The following is a 27,589-nucleotide window of genomic DNA, read 5'->3' as shown; positions in this document are numbered from 1 at the left end:
TCTAATAAAAACATCTCTTCTCAAGAAACAAACAAGCCTAAGAATCAAGATGGCAAAGAAAAACCTCAACTGCACTGGAAACTAAATGACAACAAAATTCAAATATCAGGAAAAAAAATATATGATAAGACTTTTGCATCCACATCACTTCCTTGTGTATTCTTAAGCTTGTTGCACGTCGCCACATATCTCACAGCACATGAGTTAGAGCAGCCTCTGTAAATCCTCCGCCATTTCCATCTCTGCATGCCACCTCAGGGGCGATAAAAGCATTCCATGTGAATATATGAGTGCTGTGCATCTCCTGCATAGCTATCAGATTTAGAGTGGCAAATATTATGGCTTTGAGACAGAGGCGCTGGCCAGTAAACACAGACAGAAACACATTTACATTTCAGGCATTTAGGTGCAACTTACAATGAGTGCAACAGCAAAGTACGAAGTGCATGAGTCAGAGTCACAGAGCTCTGACTATATTCCTGTTACCATAGAATGATCACTTGAGAGAAGAATGCCAGGAAAAGGAAAAAAAAAAAGGTTGAGGGCAATAGGTAGAGAGCAGATTAGAGTTATTAGCGGAAGAAGATATGGGAGAGCGTGACATGAGGTACATAAAGAGATGGATTTTCACACACATTGACCCACACACAGAGATTCACACAGACACATAAACACACAGACAAAAACACACACACACACACACACATTCCCTTCCTATTAGATGTATTAGCAGAACAAACAGATTGTAATTCTGGGTTATTCCTATAGACTCTAAGACTGCGTTATTCAGTTGAGACTCCAAGATTTATTGCTGCTTTCAGATTTTTATGGAAATAATTTTAAATGCTAAGTCTGCTGCATAATCTCAACCCAAGTGAAGCAGTATGGATGTGATCTGGTATTGATTGAGTTGGCCTGTTTGGCTAACTCACCCTTGTAATTCAGCCAGGTGTAAAAGCTGCCAACCCTGGGATTAGCCAATGTTAGGGACAAACAAATGAGCTAATTCATACTTAATCAAATAGACCTATGTGAATATTAGAGCAAACACTGGAGGCTGGAGATGTAGCGCCTTCTCACAATGCCTCTTAGCAGGATGCTGTGTAAAAGGCCATCTGATGGAATTACAGCTCCTGGGTGTTTTGATGCTACCAGCAGGTGAGAGAGTCTTATTCTGTCGTGTTTCAGCCTCATCAGAGGGCTGTTTGCGGCCTGAGAAGGCTGCTAACGGCCTGTTGTCTCCACAGGCGTACGGCTCTCAGCTCTCTCGTTACAGGGAAGACTATAATTCAGAAGTGTTATTGGTTCCTGTAAAACCTTGCTGCAGCTAGCCAGAAGATCCAACCAGTAGCATTAATCCCGGCTATTTCACATCATCAGCCCCAGTCATAATGCGCATCTGCTCTGCTTTATGCCCACACCCACACTACTGCAAAAAGTTACGATTAACCTCTGCAAATGGAAAACTAAAGTGGTTCAACTAATGAATGTTACACTAAGTGTGTTGCCAGCACTGCAGCACTTGAGAGGCCAAATCAGAATCTATGACCAGTTGTAGCTACTGTATGTCTGATGCTCTCTCTTCTCCAGTCTTTTGAATTAGTCTCAATCGAAGCACACAGTCTCACAGAGTCACACTCTAATATACTGTACCATCAAATATATGGCAGGCCCACCAAATGACAAAGCAAGCACAGGTTGCCTAGTAACAGTGTCACAGGAAAGCATCCTTGCATCTTGATTTGCATCCAAAAAAAGATAGATGGATGCATCAAGTAAATATACGCCCGTATGTTTAAACACACACACAAACACGCATACACACACACCACACACATACTGTACACACAAACACGCATACACACACACTTGACTCTCCTCAGATGATTTGGAGGCTATTTTCTGCTTGACTTAGTATGCAAAACAAGAACGCTGGGCCATGTTTTAACAACAATGAGCCTATCTAACATCTGGCATCATTTTAGAACGCCAAGAAATATTGGCTCTTCAATTATTGGTATGGTATCATAGAGGGAGAAAAAAATATGTCATTCAATGTGAAATGTTTGCCGAACTGAGTAACTATTTGCCTTAAATGAGCTGGTGGGGATCTGTGGAGCTTGACAGCTGTACGGGCATATTGGAAGACATTTAACCTTCCTAACAGTTGACAGGATGAACATTTGACAAGCTCCAAGAGCCAATAGTGAGATAGAGGAAATAAAAGAGAGTGGATGAGTGTGTGTGTGTATGTGTGTACACGTGCAGGCCTTGTGTGTTTTGTCCCGTATGTTTTTGCCTTTGTCTGTGAATGTGCACAGAGCAGCAGTGATTGGCGTGTCCTCTACGCTTGATTGATTTGGAAATATAGACAAGATGTCGCCCGTATGAAAGCTACCAATTTATAAGCCTTCATCTCGGGACTTCAGAGAGAAGCCGACGACATCGAAATCAGAGCGGGGGTTTGTAGCTGCCAACGGTTCAGAAGTGGAAAAGCCCAGGCAAGCAAAGTGACACCTCGCTAAAGGCTGCCTGCTAGCTCTGTGGAACCCTCTCCTATTTCACTCTCTCTTTTACTCTGTTTTTTTTTGTCTCTGTCTCTCTGTGTCTGTCTCTCTCTCTTTATGTCAGCGTCTCTCTGCCTTTCTCTCCTTTTTCAGTCTGTTTCTCTCTCTGTCTCTCTTTGTCTCTCCCTCTCTCTCTCTGTCTTCATCTCCTTTGCTCTGCTTCTTTCTCTGTAGTCTTTAAGGCTGCAATGAGGCACTCTGGAAGTTAACTTGTCCCACAGCTCGCTTGTCAGAGGAATGACCTTGATGTAACTCACATAAGGTTGGGGTTTGCGGTGTAGTTTTAGCGCAGAGTGTGAGTCTTTCCGTATTCCTATTTGTGTGTGTTGCTGTGTCGCTGTAATCGCTGAATTGTAAAACCATGTGTGAGTGCGTTATCATCTGGGGGAAGCTTCTCCGGGTTTTTTTTTCTCGTCCCACGCAGCGATAATTCTGTTGGGGAACGAGGGCACTGTACCACGTCAAGAGACGGGCAGGGGAGAGGCACAGGGAGGCACCATTTAGATAAAACAAATTGCCAACTGCCGAGCAGGAGCAGCCACCGCTCAGATAAAAACCAAAGGGACTGTGTGCATGTGCTGAAAATTGTGTGCATTTGTATATTTGTGTGTGTGTGTGTGTGTGTGGTATCTAAAGCAGGTGCAGCCCCCTCCTCAGCCTGCACCCTGGGCCTTCCAGGCAGTCCCTTTCCATATGAAGACACACAGCTATTTTCTCTGCCCTATAACTATAATGCAGTGATGGGACAAGCAGCAGTAATTAAAATCAATAGCCAGGACTCTCCCTCCGTCTCCAGCAAGGTCACATACTGCCCAGCAGAGAGGAAGAGAGAGAGAGGCAGAGAGAAGTGGGATTGCATGGATGGGTAGAGCCAAACAGGGAAATATGTAAAGAGGTGAGGTGTCATCTTATTTTAATTAACCTGCACCTTGGAGGGCTGGCACCAGAGTAATGTACCAGCCTCTCCTCTGTGTGTGTGTGTGTGTGTGTGTGTGTGTGTGTGTGTGTGTGTGTGCGTGTGTGTGTGTGTGTGTGTGTGTGTTTTGTCCTTGCTGGTCAGTTTTATTCACAGCGTGCTCTGCTCCAAACCATCTTTTCATCTAACCGTGACCGAGTACATGTCTTCGAAATATATTTAATGTTAGTGTTCCAGTGGGAAAAAAAATACAAGTATTTGGCTCTCGTTTTTTCCAAGGTTAACCACTTTTTTTTTCTTCTTCTTTCTCCTTCTTTCTCCCTGTGTCTCAGAGTGTTTGTCCAGCTCTGCAGGCTGGTAGGCAGGGCTGGTTAGCTGGCTCCAGTGGGCAGGCAGAGTGTGGAATAGCTAGCTACCGGCCGCATTAGTATTCTGCTGAGACAGCCACAAACGAACACCTTCTCCTTTCTCCGCCTCCCAGGGAATAATCAGCCCTGCCTTTCTCTCCTTTCTTCCCCTCTCTTTCCTTCCCTCTCAGAGAAAGAAAGAGTAATTTGGCTTTTTGTTTTACTTTGTACCTGCAGGGACTTGTCCAAGTGTTTGAAAATGTGTGCAAGTGTTCACTACACATTTCTATGCAAGTCAGTAGCCTAACCTGATGTATTAGGTGTCTGAGCAAACACATAAAAGTCTCATGTGTCTCTTTCCTGTCCTCCCTTTTCAGCGGGGAGTCAGAGAGGAGTTCAGAGCAAGTGTGTGCTCTATCAGAGTTAGTGCAGTGCAGTCTGTCCTGTTTGTTGATTATCAGGCCCTGTTCCTATCACGGCCCCGATAGCATCTCCATCTGATCTGTTGCCAGAGACGCTAGCTCGCTAGCCAGCCCCGGCATCACACAGCCCTGCACAGCCGCTACACTGCTAGCCGCCATCCCATCCCGTCCCATATCTCCGTATCAGGCCCCGATCTGCCATCACTCTGCTCTCTCATCTTCGCCTTATCTCCTTATTCCACCTTCCTCCCAACTCTCATCCCCCCCCCAAACCAACCAATCACTCATCTTCCTCCTCGTCTTCTTCCTCCTTTTATCCTCCTCTCTCAGAGTTGCTGCCAGAGACAGGCCTCTATGGCAGCAATGTTGTTCCCCATGCTTGGTCTTGCTTCTTCTTCTAAACTTCAGAGTCAGAGAGTGACAGGACAGGACAAAAGAGATTTGGAGAAAGACAGGAAAGAGAGGGAGAGCAAATACGGTCACTTGCTTGTGTTCCACATGCCTCCCCTCTCTCTCTCTCTCAATAAGGACCAGTATATAGAAAGAAGAAGACAGAGAAAGAGAGGGAGAGGAAGACAGACAGAGACACAGTGTGAAATATAAGAAAACATGTTGAGCAAGCAGAGAAGCTCTGTGGACGGCAGCAGCAGTGTCCCATTCCCCATCGATCGTCTGTGAGGTCCGTGGATCAGACAGTTTCACCCAGGCCTCGGCAGAGCACGCAACATACAACATGCAACACACAATACAGAACATACAGCACACAGCACACAACATACAGCACACAACATGCAACATGCAACACACGATACACAGCATACAACACACAGCACACAGTACACAACATACAGCACACAACATGCAACATACAACATGCAACACACAATACACAACATACAACACACAGTACACAACATACAGCACACAACATGCAACATACAACACACAGCAAACAACATACAACACACAGTACACAACATACAACACACAACATGCAACATGCAACACACAGTACACAACATACAGCACACAACATGCAACATACAACACACAGCAAACAACATACAACACACAGTACACAACATACAGCACACAACATGCAACATGCAACACACGATACACAACATACAACACACAGCACACAGTACACAACATACAGCACACAACATGCAACATACAACACACAGTACACAACATACAACACACAGCATACAACATACAACACACAGTACACAACATACAACACGCAGCATACAACATACAACACACAGTACACAACATACAACACGCAGCGCACAACATGCAACACACAGTACACAACATACAACACACAGCAAACAACATGCAACACACAGTACACAACATACAGCACACAGTACACAACATACAACACGCAGCATACAACATACAACACACAGTACACAACATACAACACGCAGCGCACAACATGCAACACACAGTACACAACATACAACACACAGCAAACAACATGCAACACACAGTACACAACATACAGCACACAGTACACAACATACAACACACAGTACACAAACACACCCTGCTGCAGTATTTGCTCTGCAGTATTTTGCTGTGTATAATTGTCATGTGGTGTACACTATACACTACATGACCATGCAAGGCCAAAGGATCACACAGGCTTGATTCAATGAAATTCACTGGCGCTTTATTGCCAGCAGTAAAAGTCCAACAAAAATATTTTACCTTTTCCACAAAAACGCAAGTTGCAGTAATATGAGCGGTAGAAGTAACAAAAACGAAAGGATAAAAAATGTGATGAAAATGCTTGTGAATTGAAAACAATAGTGATAAATTGTAAAGTGATTTCATAAATCCAAAGACAATTTGATTCAAATAGAGGTGAACAAAGACATTTTCATCATGTATCACCACTTTCTATCATTCCTCATTTACCAGTTATTAAGTTTGGAAGTAACAAAACGTGCAGAGGTGATGAAAATGAACGTGAATTAAACAGGAATGTGATAAATTGTGAGGTGATTTGATAACATGACTGCATGTTACATTAAATGACTGGTGATTTCAAATTTTCCTTTCATTCATCACTTGCGCTACAAGATTGCCATTATGGTTGTTTATCATTTGGCATGACTAATTTTTGTTACTTCTGCCGGTTTATCAATTAACATAAGTAGTTACGTCCGCTCAACAACAGACTTGTTGACTCAGTGGGTGTGGATTTTGATGCATGTGAATTGAAACTGAAACAAAAATTACTCACGTTAAACTCACGGCGTACACAACAAAAATTTGGCCCTTGAGGCTGCACATGTTATGGCAACTTTGAGCGGCAGTGATGAATGAGAGGAAAATTTGAGATCACCAGTAATTTAATCAAATTGTCTTTGAATTTATCAAATCATTTATCACTCAATTTTTCAACTCACATGCATATTTATCACTCGTTTTTAATTCACATGCATATTCATCGCACTGTTTTTCAGTTCACATTCATTTTCATCACTTCTAAATTTATCAGTTCATTTTTGTTATGTCCACCCTAGAGCTCGCCTTAAACAATAAATGGCAATTTTGTTGTTTATATCACAAATGATGAATGATCGAATGTGGTGATGAGTCATGAAAAGGGCTCTGTTTTATCAAATCACCTCTACTTTAATCAAATTGTCTTTGGGTTTATCAAATCATTTATCACTCAATTTTTCAACTCACATGCATATTTATCACTCTTGTTTTTAATTCACAAGCATTTTCACATCTATTTTTATCATTTATTTTTATTTTTTTTTACTCCCACCCCTCACAAGTTAAGAGCCTCTGAGAACGTCTCAGGGAGAAGACAGAAAAAACACTGAGGCTTATAACTTCTTCTGCATTTCTGTTTTCTTGTCAATCCATACACTTTATCGCACATCTTTTCCCGCATCTCTTGCAAAATCCCTGCGCTCTCAGCGTTCCTCACATCTTCAGCAGTAAACCCTCCAGACTTCATGCCCTTTCTTCATCAATTAATACACCTCTCTAATTTCCCTGTCCTTCGCCGTTGCAGGCAGAGGCTTCCAGCCAAGAACGTGTACTACTACCGCTGCCCCGACCACCGCCGCAACTACGTCATGTCCTTCGCCTTCTGCTTCGACCGGGAGGACGACGTCTACCAGTTCGCCTACTGCTACCCCTACACCTACTCCAGGCTGCAGCACTACCTGGCCGGCCTGGACCGCAGGAACCTGCCCTACCTGCAGAGGGAGCAGCTGGGACTCAGCGTGGTGAGTGGGGAGGTGGGAAAGAACGTGGGCAGTTGGAGGGTTTAGTGGTTATGGCTGTGAGTGGAGAAGTTGAGTGGAGGTGGGGATGAGGGGTGGAAGGGTTGTGGGGGTGGTGGAGTGGGGGCCAGTGTGTGTGTGTGTGTGTGTGTGTGTTCAGGAGACCCAGATTGGTAACTTAGGTGTGCCTGCCGGTCATAACTTCAGCCTCTCATGTTATTATTAGGACTGGTGCACCCAGAGATGAGGGAACTGTAAGCCTGTGGGTGGGTGTCTGTGTGTGTGTGTGTGTGTGTATGTTTGTGTGTGTGTGTGTGTGTGTGTGCGTGTACATTCATGTGCGTTTGTGTGTGTGTGTGTGCCTGTAAATGCCTGTGTGTGTAATCAGCGCAGCTCTCACCTCGGCAGTAGGAGCTAGTGGATCATACACACTGCCTCCAGTCCTGTCTGCTCTTATCAAATAATTGTAGGAGAAAAACTCATTAGAAATGCTTGAGAGATTACCACTTTTTCTTCTTTCCTTTTTCCCAACATTTGTCAAGGAACGCTTGCTGCAAGGGGGGCGCCATGAAAGTACAGGTATTGATAAGGAGCACCTGACCATAAAACACCAAAAGGACTCTGATATTTAGAGAATATGGCTTGAAACGCCTGATGATATGGGTGGGGGGAAAAAAAAATAATCTCAGAGTAATGCCTCCATGAATAAAAGATCTGGTGACATATTACAATAATAACATCACAGAAGTGAGTAGCTCTAATTCTGCTCCCACTTTACAACCAGGCTCTTCTGTATTACTTAAATCTTGAAAAGTAGAATGAAAACTTGATACGTCGTTCATCTTTTTTTTATGCGTGGTGGGAAATCTAACCACAAAACCACAATATACTGCAGATAGGTTTGGACCATCCAGGCTGCTGGCACGGCAGTAAGTTCATTTCTCAGCAATGCTACCAGCCTCTTTTTACACTTAGAATTACAACGTCGTTAATTCTTACCATTATACGATCTTTTGACAGCAGAGACAACCAAATACGTAAAAGTCAGCATGGCTAACATGTCAGGATAGAAAAATAAAGAAGGAGCTATTGTTTGAAGATCTACAAGCTGAGGATGAATGTGCCCCGCCAGCACTACTACTTAGCCCTGCCTCTCCACTTGTATCTACTGGGTTGCGTACAACATAGTGTAAATACTGAGCTATACAATTGTGCCTGTGCAGCACAATATCTTTTGCTCGAGTTTCCAGCCACAGCGTTCCTCATTGCTAGACAGAGGGGAGCAGAGAGAGGAGAGAGGTTGGCTTGGCTCTCAGAGTCAGGATTAGTATTCATAGTCATAGAGAGGTTTTATGGCCGTATTTTTCTCTTTATGTTCTCTGGGCCTGGGTGGCAGACAGCCCAGCCCCGCCCTCTCATATCTCTTTCTCTCTCTGTCTGCTCCCTCTCTCTCTCGCTCTCACCCTCTCCCCCCTCTGTCTCATGCACATATGTAACTGCACACACACATACACACACACACACACACACACAGGTCAGAGGGGAAGGGAAGAGAAGGGATGAGGAGAGCTTTCTGGCTGCATCAAAGTTTAAAGAGGGATTGCTGCCCTTTCCGAGGCAGAGTCTTTGCAGGGACGCCACAATAGCATTAACCTTCTAATGGGTACGGGTATCTCATAAGGATGGAAATAGGAGCCAGGGCCATTTGCGCTGGCATTCTTCTATCTTGCTGACTAATTTGTTTTCTGTAATGTATTCCTCCATACAGAATCGCAGCCATCCAGCCTGTGCTGGAAGGCTCAGATACTATAAAAAAGGTTGGCTCATTTTTTTTTTTTTTTTTTTACCTCTAGCTCTCTTCATCATTATGAGAGAGGGAGAGGTATTTATTTTTTTGTACAGCAGGCATTTATTATTACATTTTAGTTAATGTAACTTCACTAAAGCAAAGTGAATTGAATTCAGTTGAAATCAGTAGAAAAAAAACTGCACTGGATTGGATTGAATTCCATTTAATTGAAATGCATTGGATTGAGAGAGAGAGAGAGAGAGAGAGAGAGAGAGAGAGAGAGAGAGAGAGAGAGAGAGATGTAACAGTTCTGTGGGAAATTAAAAGGGCAAGCCAAGAAGATTTGGATATAATTTTCAGATCGGCCTCTGGTTTCTCTCTTCACATTCATATTTTCTTTTGTAAGTGAGACTTTGCAGCAAGAGTGGATTTCTCCCCAGCCTATTGTAAAAGCTATTCTAAAACCTATTGTAAAAATAGGTTGTGACCTCCAGATGATGGTTGGTAGGTTGGTAGATGATGGCTGGAAGATTTGATAAAATTACTACTATTATTAGCCACAGCCATATTTACCAGCATTTGGCTGTTTGCTGGTGGTGATTTCCCATCCTGCAACACAACCTAACACACTGTCTATGGGGGCTCACAGGCCCTTATCACACACCCACACACACACACACACACGTATGCACACACAGACACACACACACACACACACATATGCACACACACACACACACACACACACACACACACACGTAGAACACACAAAGACAGACAAACACCAGCAGAGTTTCTGTCTTTCCCCAGAGGAGAAGGTTTTGGGATGCTTCCTTCCAGGGTTCATGGCCCTGCATCCGCTCCTCTGGTCTCTGTCTGTCTGAACATTTCCTTTGGTAGACTGTCCTGACAGAGCCTGAGTGAAGCTCTCTCTCTCTGCCCCCTTGAGGGGTTGGATGTCCACGGAGACAGAGAGGAAGAGACAACACATGTTTGACCCTCTACAATACTAACAAGCCTCTTGGAAAAAAGGCCTACCGCTGCCTGTTTTCAAACTATTTCCTCATGTCTGTACAGTACTCAAAGTGACGCCCGGTCCTCTGGAATTGAAGGCGCCTGATTTGCCCGCCACGCCAGTTGACAAAGCGTTTTTCTTTTTTCTCATCGGTAGGCAGGGTCTGTCTAGGAGTTGCGGAGGCAGCAGTTTGAGTTTTTCCTCTGCTGGCCCTGTGGGGAGGGCAGGGCGGTGACACTATTAGTCACCCCTGACACAGCACAGCCTCTGCCTGTACACCAGATGGGGGGAATGTGTAAATGAGAGACCTCAGGGTGGGAGAGGGGACAGGCCACTGACCAGCCTTAAGGCTGCCTGAGACCCGGCCTGCACGCTGCTTTAGAGGCCTGATTCCTCGCTCGTTGTTATACGCTGTGAATATGTTTTCATATCCACATCAAACAAAACCATTGATCTTATAACCACAGCGCAGATATGTCACATTTCTTTTGAAATCAGAAATCAAAGCAAGATTACGATAGATCACCTGCACTGTGTTCAGGTGAAGCAGTGGTCCCTGTCAACAGCAGTGACTTAACATTACTTAGGCTGTTGCGATTGAATTTTAGACCTAATCCTGTCTGCTATCAGTGTTCAGGGACCATGTCAGGGTGTCCGCTCAGTGGGAGTGGAGTCTAGAAGAAGAGTTTTTTCTCCCGTCTGGAGCAAGAGGAGGGGAGTGGAGTGGAGTGGGCACTGCAGCTATATCTGCCTGGCTGCCTCCCTCTCCTTATCTCTGTTTGTACACTGTGTGCCAAGATCCAATCAATAGCCACTCCAGCCGTGGAGAGAGGAGAAGGTCAGCAGCCACATTGGAGGAGCTGGGCTAGGCTAACTGATGGAGACACAGAGATCATAGGAGATGCACCATAGGCCAGACAAATTTTTACTGGATGTAAGAGGATGAGATGAGCCTTCATTGGCTGCTCTAGTGTTAAGGAGAAGGCTTCCAGCATGGTTCAGCATTTCAACATCACAATCAGTATTTCACCAGGAGTTTTGACTTCACCAACCCTTAGAGCCTTGGTTCTCTGGTATCTCATGTTCATAAATATTACAGTTTTTTACAATTGGCTACAAGCATGTCTCAATGCTAGACTCACTTTTTCAAAATTCTTCACACTGTTAGCACAACAGAAGTCTATGCGGACCAAACTGACTGACTCTTACCTTGCTTTAACACAAAATGCATTGGTTTAACACAAAAGACATTCAATGACCACAGCTTTCTTTCTTTCTCAGAATTCTTTTCTCACTCAAAATCAACCACCAGCAAAACCATGTGTATCTACAGCCCATTTTGCAAATGCTTACATACTCTTTTCAAAACTTAAATTTACAAGTTCAAAACCTAACATACATTCAAGTGGACAGCAATTTGCCATCCCATTCCATTAAAATACATTCAAAATCCTAAAAAAAGATGGTTATGGAGACAAATAGTGAAAAATTATTGATTGAAATTATGTAAATGAGACCAACCACAGGTGATTCCCATCTCAGTCCCATCTTATTACCACCTATACTGTAGGTGTGATGTGGACGAAAACATGTGGCCAAACGCAGGAGACCGGGTGGATTACTGTAACATGATTTGTATGTTTTGTTTTTTTGTTTTGTTTTTTGAGCAAACTATTACAGTATTGACTTTTGTTTTCCTTACAGCAATTTTCATTTACTCTAGTTTATTTTTGAATTACTTTATGGCAAAAAAAGCAGCTTGAAGCTTTTCCTGTTTTCCTGTTGCATTCCTATGACTTGTTCCTGTAGTATACTAGAGGTACCATTCTTACTGTATGTTGTAATGGGAACTTTGTTTACTGTAAAATAAGACAATGTACACATTTCTTATACAATTAACAATAACAACAAAAAATATACTGTATATACACAAAAAACTAGAGAGCACAAAATTATTTACTACATCAAGGATTGCCATAAAATGACACATCTACTGTAATGCTACCTGTTGTTAGTGTTTTTTAGGTAATTGTGTTATGAGTGACAAAGTGTTGCTGTTGGAGAAAACTAGTGCTGGTGTTTTGGTAGAATTATTTGATTTTGACACAAGTATGCAGTGTTTTGGTGCATTTTGGGTGTGAAATTAACTGTTGTGCCAAGCTGCGTGTTGGTACAAACTGTAATTGAGCTGTATGAGGCCATAGGGATAGCACAATTCTGTCTAAGAAGTGGATTTTCACTTTTGTGTTGAATTGAGACATTGACAGCATTCACATATCTTTAGCAAGGGTTTTGCACATCATACATCGCCATCAAGTAATGTCACAGCATCCATTGTCATGAAGCACCGTTTTTAATTACTCATGAATGCCAACTTTCTCTCAAAGCTGAGTTCTTGACACCGGGGCTATTCTGTGAATGGCTCTGTGACTGGTTTATAATGAAGAGAGCCCTCCAACCACTGACTGCCTCCTTGAATGGCCAACACCTGAATAGCCAATCAACACTCATTATCATGTGGATGAGCCGACATCGCACAGTGAAACCCAATGAATGAGATTAGCTGTGAAGATCCAGTTTGTATTTCAATAGTTGAAGGAAAGTCCAGAGATACTAGTAAGACACAAGCAGGTTCAATTATCTGGAAGCCGAAGATAATGTATTCACTACGGTGTCAATATTATTCATTACAGTACTATATAATAGCATATCCACTTTTACAGAGGATTCCTCTACTGGTGTCCTCTATCCCCTGAGTACACTCAACTTTTATTTAACTTTGCCTTTTTGCTCAAAGCCATTCAAATGAGACAGATTGTGCTGGGTAGGCGATTAGAAATGTTAGCTATACATTCCTCAAAACCCAGATTCTTTAGTAGCTTTGTAGCATTCATCCAAGATAGCCGCAGCCACTTCACCAGTCAAGCGAGCCGGCACCACCCAAGTAAGTAAACTGCTATTCCCCAAGCCGAGAGGAAACCAGCTCTAGATAACAGGGTTTTTTTTTTTCCTTTTGCGGCAGACTATTCATGAATGCATTAGCTGTAGCCTAAACATCAAACAGAGAAGTAAACATTCTTTTAAAAGGAAAGTGAAAGAGAAAGGAGGACAAGGCAACTCAAGGAATACAGCTATGTCAGTGTGTGGAAATTTTATTTTCACTACTTTTTTTTTTTTTTTTTTACCTTCTGACATTAGTTCTGATGCAGTTTCTCTTTGTGTACATTTTCTCTGCTAACTTTTTGGGTCCTTTTGTAACCTTTTTGCCTTTTTTTGCTCCCGTGTTTTTGCATGTGTCATAAATTAATTTCTGTCGGTCCCAGTAAGTTTAGCAGTTGCCTGGCAGCAGGTAATAGCTACCTGGAATAAAGAACTAGAGATTTTATCGCCTAATAATATGTTAATCACAGCCTACAGCACCTCACCGGCAAGAGCTCTCAGAAAACTCCTCAAAGACAGAAAGGTCATCGTTGTATCGTCGCAGGTTTCTTGGCAACGATTTATGTTTTTATGCTGCTTTTCATTTGACTTCATTAGTGAGCGACCCTCATTGTATAACGCACTTCGTACCGACATGGCGCCTGCTGTAGTCTAGCGCTGGAATCTGAGAGCAGGTTGAGCAGAGATTGTCCTTTGGCCCCAGACAGTAGACTGGGGAGGCCGGTCCAGAAGGAGCAAAAGATAAGCATGGTTTATGATCTATGTCCTTGCGTTATAGAGCTGTATGGCATATTATCTCCAACCAATGGTTCCCCCAGGATACTAGATGCTTTATTACGCATCCCCACCCCTGTATCTCTCTCATCTCTCTGCCGATGGAGAACGCGGTAATGAGGGAGAGGTGGTGAGGGTTGGGAGGAGGTGGGGAGTGCATTAGGCATGGCTGTTAATGCGTAGCCTACTGTGAAGGGAGGGAGTACAGATCGGGTGTCTGTGATGCGGTTCACTTTACAGTTTTACACAGTGCAGGTCGACTGTGTGTGAGAAAAATATAAGAGATAAATAGATAAAAGTATCACAGGTGAAGCTCCCTGAATTGGATGGGTGTTGTGTTCACACAGCGCTGACCTCTTGTTGATCCTTATTATAATGTTGGCACAAAAGCACACAGATTTTTGGGCTGCTCAGACAGAGATAATATTTATTTTGGAAATTGGAACTTATTCACACCTTAATGGCTTAATGCTCTGGCTCTCTCTGTCTCTTTTTCTCTCTCCTCTCTCTCTCTGTCTCTCTCTCTTCCCTCCAATCTCCTGTCTCTCGCATGAATAGGAACTAAGCTAATAAAAAGTTCTCTGGAACGGCTGTCGTCTGTGGGCCTACGGTGCTGTGAACAGGAGTTCTGTGGCTTGTGGCTGGTCGACTTATGAAATAAAAGAGGAAGAAGAATGTCGTCTCAAACTGAGCTTCTGCAGCAGTCAGCAGCCACACTTCTCTCTCTTTCTCCTTCTCTTTGTCTCTTTCGCTCTCCCACCTTTTGGCTTTCTGAGGAGAAATCTATTCCCATCCTCGCAGCTGTGCTACAGCCGTCTATCTGTCCTCTGCCAATGAATATTTACTCTGCCTGCTTCGTAGATGACTCTCAGGATGGAGCACTGAGCAGGGAGCACTCTCTCTGTCTCATTTGGGTGTCAGGACTCGGTTCCCGAGGGGGACACGCAGAGGGAACAAAACAGATAGCGTTCAGGGCTTTTAATAAATCAGAATACACCTTTCTGACAGTGTAATTGCTTTCCATTGCCCGGCACAAATTTACCAGGAAGCAGGAAAAAGAAGGCAAGGAGTGGAGAAAAGAAGAGAAGGAGAAAGACAGAGAGGAGAAGAAGAGGAAAGCAGAGCAGGCTGTACAGTAGATCATTTGTTCGGGGGAAAAGAATGAAAATTAATGAAAAGAGAGTTGCTCGCCCTCCAAAGGCAGCCAAGCTTGAAATTCACTTTGAGGGAAACTTAATTTGTTGTAAATGGGCGAAAAACATATTACTGCGCAGCGCGGAGAGGGGCTGCGCAGTGTGTCCGTCTGCTGCGTCTGTCTGTCTGCGTGTGTTTGTGGCAGATGAGGACGCTATGCTCTGAATAGCTCAGCTGAGAGGAGAGAAACACAGGAGCCTGTTAATAACTCCAGTAACAGCATTCTCTTTCTACATGACTGCTCTCCAGCACTCCCTTCTAGCACGTCTGAATACAACTCCAGGATGTGTTGGAGAACTTGTCAAAAGTTACTTGCAAGGAATAAAGTTTGGTCAGGTGTGTGTGTCTGCATGTGTGTGATATGCTGTGTGCCTGGGTTGGTGTGTTCTTTTACAGTATGTGGCGTGTGTACACATTAATGTGTGCCTGCATGCTTATTTTTGTCAGCCGCACGCACATGTCCCGTATTAATTCTGCAGGGCAAGATTATTTATGAATCTCGGATGCGGCGAGGATTGATCCGGCCCACTATGTTTAGCGATAAGCTGCAGGCGAAAGCTCGGGATGACTGACAGGTCATGGTTAAACGGTATCATTGCAGTCTTGCTCTGTTTTATCCTCGCCTGCAGTTATAGACCTCACCACTCCACAATCACGTGTGATAGGAATTCTCTATGAAGCAGGTCAGACTGCACACAGCATCAAGTCCTTGACCCAAGCCTATACAGAGAGCTCTCAGCTGCCATTTCCTCAGTGTTCCCATACCACGGCCTTCAAGTGGATGAGAGGGTATGACTGCTTTATGCTCTTACACACCCAAGAGGCAGCGTTGTATCACAAGTCCTCAACCCCGATGTACAGCACTCACTGATGTTCTCTATGGTCCTTAGAGGAGTTGAGATTCATACGCTGTCTAGTGTGTTAGCTACATGGCCTCTTTAAAGGGCTGGGGATGGGAAAGGGATGCATAATCTACAGTATAGTTAGTAAATGGCAGGAGAATGAAGATAAACTGTATAGACTTGTAGGGTAAAGCAATACTTTCATGCAGAGTTTCTAACCCTCTCCAGGCCTTCCTTCCCCTCTCCAGTCCATTGGCCTCTCACCCATCCTTGGGCAAGGGCCCTGACTGTTCACCCGCCCCCAGGCTCGGCCCCTCTGACTCGGGCCAGCAGCTCGGCACGCCTGGGGGGCCTGGAGACCCCCGATAACAAGCAGCTCTAGCCAAGCTACTGGCCTCCCCACGCCCACACAGGCATTTACCCACTGCGCACAAACACCTTGCTCTCATTCCAGACAGGCCTTTTTCCTTTTCTCCACCGTCCCACTCCCCAGTTGCACAAAATACATTTTCTCTTCTCTTTTCTTCTGTCCTGTTTTTTTTTTATTTTTTTTTAACCTGAAGTGAGAAGGGGAAAAAAAATGAAGGAAGTGACGGGTCCCATTTTTCCTCCACTTTTCTATTCTCTCTCACCTCTCGTTTTCTTGCTCTCCCACTGCCGCACAGCCCCAGCCTCTGAGGGTGTGTGTGTGTGTGTGTGTGTGTTTGTGCGCGCGTCTGCCTAAGTGTGAGAGAGATGGATGCCAGAGTCCCTTTCTCTCTCCTAAGGCGCCATGTCTCTCCTCTCTCTTCTGCCCGGCTCGTCTGCACCTGCATATTGTGATATACTGCCTCTGTTCAGCCAGTCGATTGCCTTTAACAGGACCGGGGCACACTGGCCAAATTGAAAGGGATTGCGGCCTGCTTTTCATCAGAGTAGCGGGAGAGCAGGGTGCAGGGTCCACAGGGCGCATGGGGGCATGGAGGAGGTGGGCGTATATATGTGGGGTCTCTTTTTCTGTTGCTCTCTCTCTCTCTCTCTCTCTCTCTCTCTCTCTCTCTTGCACTCCCTCTCTCCCCATCTCTTTGTCTCTATCTCTCATTGTTCGATGCCATCTGATGGTTGTGGAAACATTCTGTGGGAAATGAGTATTTTGTTCTCCCATCAATCCATTTCTCCATTTCCATGCAGGAGTTCCTATTGATAGCAAAAGGGGGGAAGGAAAATCAGCAGCAGTCTCAAAGAAAAATGTCTTCATTTTCCATTTGTTTGGCTCATACTTTTGAGTCTTGTCATATACGTGTGCTTCCTCTTTTCAACTTGGCATCTTCATTTCTCCGCGGAAGAAAGAATTTGAAAGGCGTCATCTCTCTAATGAAAAATTCCTCTGTGTGCTTTAATGAGTTAGCAACACGTATACTTTCAGCTTGTTATGTTAGTAGAGTGGCAGACAGACATGGAAATATGTAGCTGAGATAGTGAGAGAATACCTGAGAAACCCAAGCCCATCCCAGTGCAGAAACACAGAGATATTAATAGAGCTGGGAATGCTAGTCAGATCAGAGGGAATTAAATGAAACCTATTAACACTAACAACACACTGTTGACAAGCCTTTGTTGAATTAATGAATGATAACTTCTACTGAAATTCCCTATAGAGGTTTCCAAGTTCACAGTCAATCCTGTCAAGTGCTGGAATCCATGCTGTACATTTCTGCACATTTTTCATTCATACATTTGTACTTTTTGGTATATTATTATATCCCGTTCTTCTTTTGATGTATCCTATTACAACTTTCTGCTGCAACAGCCCAATTTCCCCACGGGGATCATTAAAGATTCATCTAATCTGATCTAATCAAATCAGTATCTGTTCTGAAGTTCCCCATATCTTTGTGCTTTGAAAGTTGGCAGTTGCATGAATCATGCTTTTGTCTGAGAGTCGCTCAAAATAATCAATTCTTCCTCTCAGACCATTTGAAGTTTACCTCATCCCAATTGTCCATCATGAATGATGGAAAATGAATGTATTCACGCCACAGCTCAGAATAATAGATTGACGATATTCAGACAGATTACTGGCGCCAGTTCCTCAGCCCGGTGCCTGCATGCTAAGGGACAGACTTGACTCCGGTGACTGATGGCTTGAAATAGCAGTGGATGTATGGATGACTGATACAGACAAGACTCCTTACTTCCTTCCTCCCTCCATTTCCCTCCTCCTCCTTGGTTGCTGTGGGAACAGGCGGGAAGATTTGAGGTTCCTGTCACCTATTATTCCCCTGAAGTTGTTAAGCTGTAGTGCCCATGTGACTGTCACAGCGGGACTTGTGGGAGAAAGCACGCATGCATGCACACACATGCACACAGTAACACACATACACACACACACTTGTACACACAACACACGCACAGACAATGTCTTCAGAGAAATCTCCTATCTATTTAGTGTCTTGGCCTCAATGTTCAATGCCTCCTCTATTGACTTGAGGAACGGTGAGGAGGAGGGAAGGACCAGGGGTGAGAGAGAACGATAGAGAGGGCACTTGAAAAGGCAATAACCTTTTCCTGCTTGGTGTGTGTGTCAGATAGAGCCTCCCCATAGCATGCCATTGTGGAGCCGTCAAACTGCCACCCTATGAATTCAGACTGGCGCTGGAGAGGCACAAAGCGTCTGGCCTGGGGCTCCTCCAGTGTCCATCTTCTTTCATTCAGGGATCAATAGTTGTCTTTGTCTTGGATTCCTTCTTCTTCTTCTTCCTCTTCTCTCTCTCTCTCTCTCTGTCTCTCTCTCTCCCTCTCTCTCTCCCCTTCCCTCCATCCCTCTTTGACAGGGCAGCCCTAAATGTCTGCTTTAACTAGCTGCTCACAGCTCTCCTCAAAACACATTTACATACACATCAATCACGCTGTCAAAGGTAAAGGCATGACGCCGTGTAAAAACCAGAATTGGATTACGGCCTCGTCTCGTCCCTGACACTGACTGCTTGGCTGGCTGGCTGACTAGACTGTTGATGCACAAGTTGAACTGCCTGTATTGTTATTGGCTGATATTGGGTTTTTTGTTGTTGTTGTTGTTTTTCCATAAAACTCACCATTGCCTGCATGTTTCAATGTGCTCAACAAGTTCTTCTAAGAAAACAGCTTTTGTCTCTTACAGTAAACCACCTACACGATTCTGTCTAACTTTGCTTTGTAATCAAAATAGCCTTAGTGCTAGCACTGTAATTTTGAGTGCATAATGAGTAGTGTGTAATACAACATAATAGTGATGAGGGTGTGGTGTATGCATAATTTCCTAGTCATGTATCTACCACTCAATGCAATAGACTCTTACATATTTGCTAATTTAAAAAAAGAAAGAAAAAAGGATGAGTTTACTCTACGCATGCACACACACCGTCACCAGCAGCAGCATTTGGCCCGCTGGAAAGCTTCATTAACAAGTTTAAAGGTCTTCTGAAGTCGAGTTCAAAGGGTAGAGCCTGAGGTTAAGGGCGAGGGAGGTGAGGGGGAATCAGGAGGAGCAGGGGGGATGTGGGCCGGAGCTAGGGGACTGCAGCGGGCATCAGTAGGCCCATCATCACGGCTCAGTTGAGTGTTTGATCCCAGCAAAGGCACTCACTCCTCAACACAGGGTTTATGCCACCCAAGGGGGGGCTCTCGGTAGCTTACAATGGCAAACACACAGTACAGTGAGAGAGAGGACGCTTAACGCCTGAGGAATTGCCATCTGCTGGTGTATAGCCCCTTCATTCCGTCTCTCAAACGCTGCTAATTAACAAATACTACGCTCTACTGTAAATGCTATTTTTGCATTAATATGTAGGCAGGGTGAGAAACATCACAGGCACTCCAGCCCGCTAATTAGAGTGTATTTATGGCAATTAAAGCTTCTGCTTTTGCAGCCTGGGAGAGACTAACTGAAAGAATTCTTAATGTCTGACCCTGAGATATGTAACATTTAGCATGTGGCGCTGTGAATGCTAACACAGTCCTCAGTTCAAATGATGATTTAAACAGCTGTAGGTGTTTCTGGTGATTTCTGCTGTTACTCTACTACAGCCAGGAAGGTGGGTAGTTTGAGGCTAGACCCGGAAGTGAGCATACTATGGTGTGGTGTCACACAAAGTTGGCTGTTTTACAACGTGGTGATAGTTAAATGTGAGGATCTGCCCTATGTTTTTAATCTCTTCACTGCATTATGCTACTGTCTCACGGCAGGGAGTTTGACCGCGAATATGTCACTATCCAATTACCAGGTGAAATTGGCTGTTTAATTTTACAGCCTCGATGAGGGCGCTCTGCCAGACTGATGGCTATTCAGTTAGCCCCCTAACACCACCTCAGGCAGTCTGCTCATCTGAGAAAACTTTCTGTGTATGTGTGTGTGTGTGTTTGTGAGTATGTGTGTGTGTGTGTGTTTGTGAAGCGCATTGAAAAAAGCAGAGAAGAAATATAAATCAAGCAAGGTGATGATAACTTTGGCGTTGACACTGTGATCCATCGTCCTGCCTCCGCACTGACTGTTTTCATTTTAGCCAGCAGCAGGCTGCGACTGTGAGGCTTTCTACCAAAATATAATTGTTTAGGTGTAATGAGCTGGAAAAAAGGACAGAGAAAGGGGGGAAAGCAAGAGAGAGAGAGAGAGAGAGAGAGAGTGAGAGATAGCTAGCTTAGAGAGTGACTATTAGATGGAGGGAAAGTTTTTAAAGCACTACAGTAAACAAGACTGTCAAAACAAGCTAAGATTGGAGGCATATGTGTTATGTGTTATTATAATATACATGCTATTATAGTGGGCTGATTATGCTATGATGCTATGATATATGTGGGGGCTGGGGGCGGGGGGGGGGCTTCCCTCATTCCAGTACCCTCCTCCTTTCTTCTCTGTCTGTCCACAAGTTTATGTATCTGTCTATGACTCCTTTTACACCTGGTGTTAACATGCGTCTCGTGTCTGGATTGTATCTAGATCTGATGTAACTGCATTATATTTACACATGGTGTTAAAACACATCCCCAGTATATACAAGAACGTTTTTTCTTTCCTTTGCCAAAACCGTTTCAGTGTCATGCACGTCACTTCCTGACAGTAAATACCTTGTCTTGCTTGTTCCCCATCCATTGAATTTACTCTTTGTAAACTGCACATGTACATTATAGTCACAGAATTTGTTAAATAAATTGGTCAAGTTCACAATTTTCCAGCTTAGTGTAGAGTTACCCTAGTCTTGCCTTGAACATTAGTCGAATCTCAGCTAAACTGTTGCTCTGGAGTCAAGATCTCCCAAAGATATCCAGAGGAGAATAGGACGAGTTAGCTTGTATTCAGAAATCCTTATCTGACTGGAAAGGCTGCAGGACATTATGGGAAAGTGTGTGTGTGTGTGTGTGTGTGTGTCTTTACGTGTGCCCTTGTGTGCCTGACTGTGTGCTTTCACATGTATATGTATGTTTTTTTATCTGTGTTTTTGGGAGGATTTTTTTTTCTGTAAATTAGATGATGCCGTGACTTTCAGGGTGCGCAAGGGCAAGGAACAGTTACCGGGCTGGGTAGATAACATTGATTTCGATCAAGACTGAGGAAAGAGAAATAGCAAAAGAGAGAGAGAGAGAGAGAGAGAAAGAGAGAGAGAGAGGGAGAGGAACAGGAGGAGGCCGTCTGCGAAACATCAAACTTTCTTCTCTTCCTCAGATCAAAATTACCACCTTAGATGGGAATGAGAATTTTAATTAGAACTCGGGGCTATCTCATCTTAGAATGTGTGTGGAGCTAAAAGACTAATTCCCACCACACACCCCCCACCCCTACCTTCACCGGCCACTTTGTCCGTTATTTAATAGGCTCTTTGTTATCTATCTAGTTGGGTTTGCCAGGTACTTAGAGCCCCTCCATTGGAATATTAGGTATTCTGATGAGGCAGGCAGCTGTGTGCTCCACGCAGATGGTGCCTGCTGTAATCAGCGCTCTCAAAAGAACGGCTCTCATATCTCCCCCAAACTTATCCCTTTTATGATTACCAAACACAGAGCAGCAAATTGTTATGAACAAGATAGATATATTTACTGGCAGCATAAAATACAGTGGCGCCCTACAATTCAATCCCTTTCAGGTTGATTTGTATTGCTGAGTGCACTCTCTCAGATGAGGACATTTGGTGTTAGGGGCCATGAATAGCATTCAAATTCCTCCTCTATAAATGTGGTATTATGTGATGGAATTGGCAGAAACAGAGACCTTGTAGAAATACCGTACAGTCTATTCAATCTGTTTGTCAGGTTGGTCAAGGACAGAGCAGCGACCTTGAAATCGGCTGGGCTTTGGTTGATGAAATCAATCGCTTAAGAAACAAACGACTAATATCAGTCCAAACACAATCACACAAACACTTTATTGTGTTACTGGCCAGTCTGAAAAGAAGTACATTCAAATGGACAGGCAGATAGTTTTGGTGCTGTTGGTGGTGCTGGATGAACAGTTGTTCCAAACAGAAACTGATAGACCCACATTACACCTTGTATTAACATGCCTCTTGTGTCCAGATTTCATCTAGACATGAATTATCCACATTCCATTTACCCCTGGCATTACGAATACATCTCCACTATCCTTTCCCTCGCAAAATGGAAATATTGCATCCCCTGCGTAACACTCGGTTAATACAAAATTATTAAACTCACATGTTTTAAGGAAGACCTCTAAGGAGGTTGAGGTAGTGCTTCACCAATGAACGTGAGTTTTTGTACATGAAATGTTTTTGCACTTAAATTTTTTATCATTGTGGCAATAATTCGCCTCTGACTGCCTGCTGATGTGGTCTACATGATTGCATGGCCATGAACCAGCGTCGATGTGTTTTGGGTGCATTTCCACCTGGATTTTGGATTTGTGGATGCAGTTACTCTGTATCTTGGTAAAACCAGGAAGGTCAAGACGCATGTTAATGAAGGTGTAAAAGGGGTCATTAACTGTAACACTATGTATGGATGCAGTGGTGTATTCTCTTGAATCTACTCTTCCCCGTTCTCAAATTCATACCCAGTTTGTGTGTGTGTGTGTGCGTGTTTGTGAGTTTTTCCAGCAATGCAGAGGATAAGGCAGTAAGCGTTGTCAGGTGTAGGCTGGGACCTTATCAATGAAGCGGCTCAGCCTGTAATTAGTGCTATAATCACCTCCCTAATTCAACCACTGCTCAGTGTCTAACCTAGCTCTCCCCCTCTTCTCCCAATTTTCTCACTCTCTCTGTCTCTTTCTCTCTCTCTCGCTTGCTCGCTCTCCCTTCCTTCCCCTTCCTCTTACTCTTTCCAAACGACACCCCTCTCTCATTTAGCTCCCCGTCTCTCTCTCTCTCTCTCTCTCTCTCTCTCTCTCTCTCTCTCTCTCTCTCTCGCAGTTTAATTTCACCGGCACTCTTTCGCCTCCTCTCGCTATCTTTCACCCCTTTTCTCCTTCCATCCCTCTCTTCTTCCCAACCCTACGCCTCTGTCCTTCACTTGTGTGGATCTCAAGCCAAATGAGTGAATTCTCCTCATTAGCAGTGCGTGGGGCCAACGTGCCCCGAGGGAGACCGGACGAGCTTAGTGCAGAACAGCTCAGCAGAGCTCTGAGGGGTCAATGAGCTGGTTAAGGACTGATGTTTAATACTGGTCTGTTATGCAGGGGGGTGAGGGAGTGTGGGGGGGCTATGGCTTGTGGGAAGGAGAGCAGCCAATCACCTAGATATGGGCAAATGGGAATGTACACTCACACACACACACACACACACACACACACACAAATCCGGGAGAGTGACACAGGCATTTAATAATAATAATAAACTTTTTATTATTATTATTCACTTTTTAAACTATTTATATAGCACTTTTCAAAGCAAGTTACAAAGTGCTTAACAGGTCAATAAAGTGCTTTACAGAATCATTAAAAGAGGGGACAAAGGGACAGGAGGAATAGCATAAAATGAACACACAAAAAGCATTTATAATGTGTATACACATCTGAAAAAACTGAAGATAAGGATAGGAGAAGGAGAGGGTGAGAGCCCTAGGATCAAGAATAAAGATAGGATACATAGCTCATAAAACAACCAATAAAACATGAAACGAGGAATAAAATAGGACATTATATGTTCATAAAAGTAAGTTTTGAGGAGTGATTTAAGAGAAGATACTGATTTGACTTGCCTTAGTTTCAGGCAGGGGCCCTTTTGAACAGCCTGCCCGAGGACCTCAGGCTGCGTGACGGCTCGTAAGGAGTTAAAAGGTCTGTGATGCAGCTGGGCGCTAGACCATGTAAAGCCTTAAAAGTTGTCAATAAAATCTTAAAATCAATTCTAAAACTAACCAGCAGCCACTGAAGAGGGGCTCAAATCAGAGTAATACGGTCCCATCTCCTTGCTGCTGCATTTTGCACTAGCTGCAAATGTGAGAGCAATATTTGTCTGAGGCCAGAGTGGAGGCAGTTATAGTCTAGACAAGACAAGATAAAAGCACAAATAACTTAATCAAGGTTTTCGAAAGATAGAAAGTCCTTATTTTTTTAGATGTCTTTAAGCTGCAGAAAACGGGACTGAACAACCCTTTTGACTTGATCACTGAAACAGAAGTCAGAGTCAAATAACACACCCAGATTTTTAGCAGTCGGCTTAATATAGGCTGATAGGTTGCCAGTATTAATCTTAAGTGTGCTAATGGAGTTTGGTGGGACAAAAAGGACAAACATAGATTTGTTGTCATTAAGCAGGAGGACATTTTGTAACATCCAGCACTTACTATCTGATAGGCAGGCCTTGAGTTGGATTAAGCTGCTGGAGTCATTCGTTTTAAGGCCTATATAGAGCTGTGAGTCGTCTGCGTAGCAGTGGGATGAGATGTTACGAATGATAAGGCCCAGAGCAAGCTTGTAATTGGGAGTATGGGGTTGAAGAAGAGAAGGCATTCCCAACAAAATATGAAGTCCTGCCCTGATTGATTTGTACTTTATTGAACTTCCATTTACTTTCAACCTTTTTACATTATCTTTTTAAGGACCGTGTGCTTGTTTAGCCATGGGAGGGTTTTAGGATGGGCCATCTTTAGGGTGGGCCTTCGCAGCTTGGATAAAGGGAGGATAAACTTAACCTTAAAAACTGTGGCCGGGCACCCCGTTGGCTCACCAAGTAGAGCGCGTACCATAAGGCTCAGTCCTTCCCACAGCGACCTGGGTTCGAATCCAGCCCGCGGTCATTTGCTGCGTGTCCTCCCCTCTCTCTCCCATACCTTCCTGTTTCTCTCTCACTATCTCTCTGTCAATAAAGCATAAAATGCCAAAAATAAATCTTTAAAAAAAAACATGGTCCAATACACAGATACCTTCTATGTCAGTGAGGAGTTTGGAGAATTCTTCAATAAAAACCCTGATTGGTTTTTGCGGTCTGTAAACCAGAATACACAGAACAGGTTTTTGTGAGTGATTGCTAAACCAACACCACGACCAGATAACCGAGGCAGGTGGAAGTGGGAGTAGGTGGGAGGGGTGGCTTCAATTACTGGTGCGAAGTCACCCTGGCTCAACCATGATTCTGTGATCATAAAGAACTTCCCTTCCTGTTCAGGCCTTAGCTGATGCTCTTACCCAGAGCGTTTCACAATGAATAAGCAGGGGTTCAGGACGCTACGACGAGACACACAGCTGTTGATGGACACACACTGGTTCCTGTAGGGATGATTGAACCTGTGGTCTTTCAGGTACAGAGCACTCTTTTTAACTACCAAGCCAAGCTGTTGCCACTCAGGTATATGTCTTCTTATATAGACAGATTGTTGCATACCTTGTATGAGGCATATATGCAAAAACATATATAACTCCGCACATCTAAAATTACTGTCATATATGTACAGTAGTGCAGGTAGGCATTACGATACTTAAATCCCACAAATAATGAAAGTACTCTTGTACATTACTATCTTTTGTAGCACTTGAGAGTTCTGATATGATAATATAAACCACTCTTCTCTACCAAGGCAAGGCTGCCCAAATTACAGTCTGCAAGCAAGCCAATTTTGGATTTGCACTAAATTTTTGTTGGCCTTCCAAAGAGACGAGTGAATTATATAATATTCTATCTAGTCTTTTTTTAATGTAATTTAAGTATATTTGAGGATTGATTTTGAAATAAGTTGCTAATTGCAAGTATTAACATATCACCTATCACTTTTTTTGCACAAGACCTAAGAAGCTAATGCCTGCCTGTTACATTTCTAAATAATCCGTTTCCAATCACATTCTTTGGCCTGTGGCCGGCTGGTGGGCCTTTGTTACATTTGGCCCTTGGCCCTACAGAAACTTTGGGAACCCCTGATAGGCTACACTGCTTCATTCCCACTACGTCAAGTATGTAGTATATAGTGCTATATGTGCAATATTAGTTCATGTTTTTGAAGCCCATTTATTGCTCCATTTTTGGAATAAGGCAGATGCTACTGTGAGGCTACAGTAGAATAGGGAAGTGTGTGTGTGTGTGTGTGTGTGTGTGTGTGTGTGTGTGTGTGTATGTGTGTGTGTAGGAAGGAAAGGAATCAGGAGGAGGTACAGCTGTCTATCTGTGTTTGTGTGTGGGTTTGCCAAAAAGGCCTGGGGAGACATATTGCGTGTTCACACACACACACACAAACACACACAGACCATAACATTGCCTCCATGGGGCCACTTGGCATGTAGCCTCTCCTGCGCTGTTCTGTAATGTGATTTGTCCTGGCTATTGATACCCCAAAACACCCCACTCTTCCCCTCAACCCTCTCGTTAGCCCCCACCCACCCCACTTCACCCCCCACTTCCAATTTCCACGCTAACCCAATTAGCATCTCGTCAATAATGCTCAGCATTTCATTTTGCTGCTTTAATTAACAAATTCAATTTGCTCGAAACCGCTGTGAAAACAAATTAAAAGCACGGCAAATTAAAAGCCCGCAGCTCCAGCGGATGTGGCTAAGGTGATTACAGATGCGTCAAACGACTGTTTTCTTGTTTGTTTTATCTCAGGAGAGGAAAAGAGACTCCTGAGAGGAGGGGAGGCATTGATTGTGGTGCCAGGGCAGTGCAAGGTAGGGCGTGGCAGGGGAGGGAAAAGTGCAGGCCTGGCAAGCAAGATGGAGGTGGGGAGGGGCTGGGGCGAGGTTTGCTGCTGCACCTTTTACCCCGTGGCATAAGGTGCACCAGCACACCGTGCCACATCAACACAGTAGCACCTACCACAAACACCTGATAGACACACACAGTGCATTCATGCACGCATACTTGGTCTTCTCCAGAAATGCCTCATCCAAAATCACCAAAGCTGGCAAGCATGCTTGTTGCACTGATGATGTAATAACCTGATATTGTCATAAACTGCTGGATAATGTAATAATATTATATTACATTAACTGGTGATTATTACTCCATAAGGGCTACTGATGATATAACACTAATATTGACTAATAATGTAATAACTTCAGTTACAGTTGTTACATTATTAGTCAATGTTATTACATCATCAGTAAAATATGTTATGCCCATTATG

General features: G+C 43.8%; 1 protein-coding gene across 1 annotated transcript in view; it reads left to right on the top strand.

Moving 5' to 3' along the window:
* agbl4 (AGBL carboxypeptidase 4) overlaps positions 1-27,589 on the top strand; it is a 250,051-nt gene that overhangs the window by 126,104 nt on the left and 96,358 nt on the right. Inside the window, exon 5 of the mRNA XM_071920501.2 lies at positions 7,302-7,518. Coding sequence (XP_071776602.1) covers positions 7,302-7,518 — 217 coding nt within the window. The remainder of the gene's footprint in view (positions 1-7,301; positions 7,519-27,589) is intronic.

The sequence above is a fragment of the Centroberyx gerrardi genome, chromosome 9 (genome assembly GCF_048128805.1).
Source record: "Centroberyx gerrardi isolate f3 chromosome 9, fCenGer3.hap1.cur.20231027, whole genome shotgun sequence".
Taxonomy (NCBI): Eukaryota; Metazoa; Chordata; class Actinopteri; order Beryciformes; family Berycidae; genus Centroberyx; species Centroberyx gerrardi.
The sequence above is the reverse complement of the archived record's forward strand: the minus strand, read 5'-3'. Positions and strand labels throughout refer to the sequence as shown.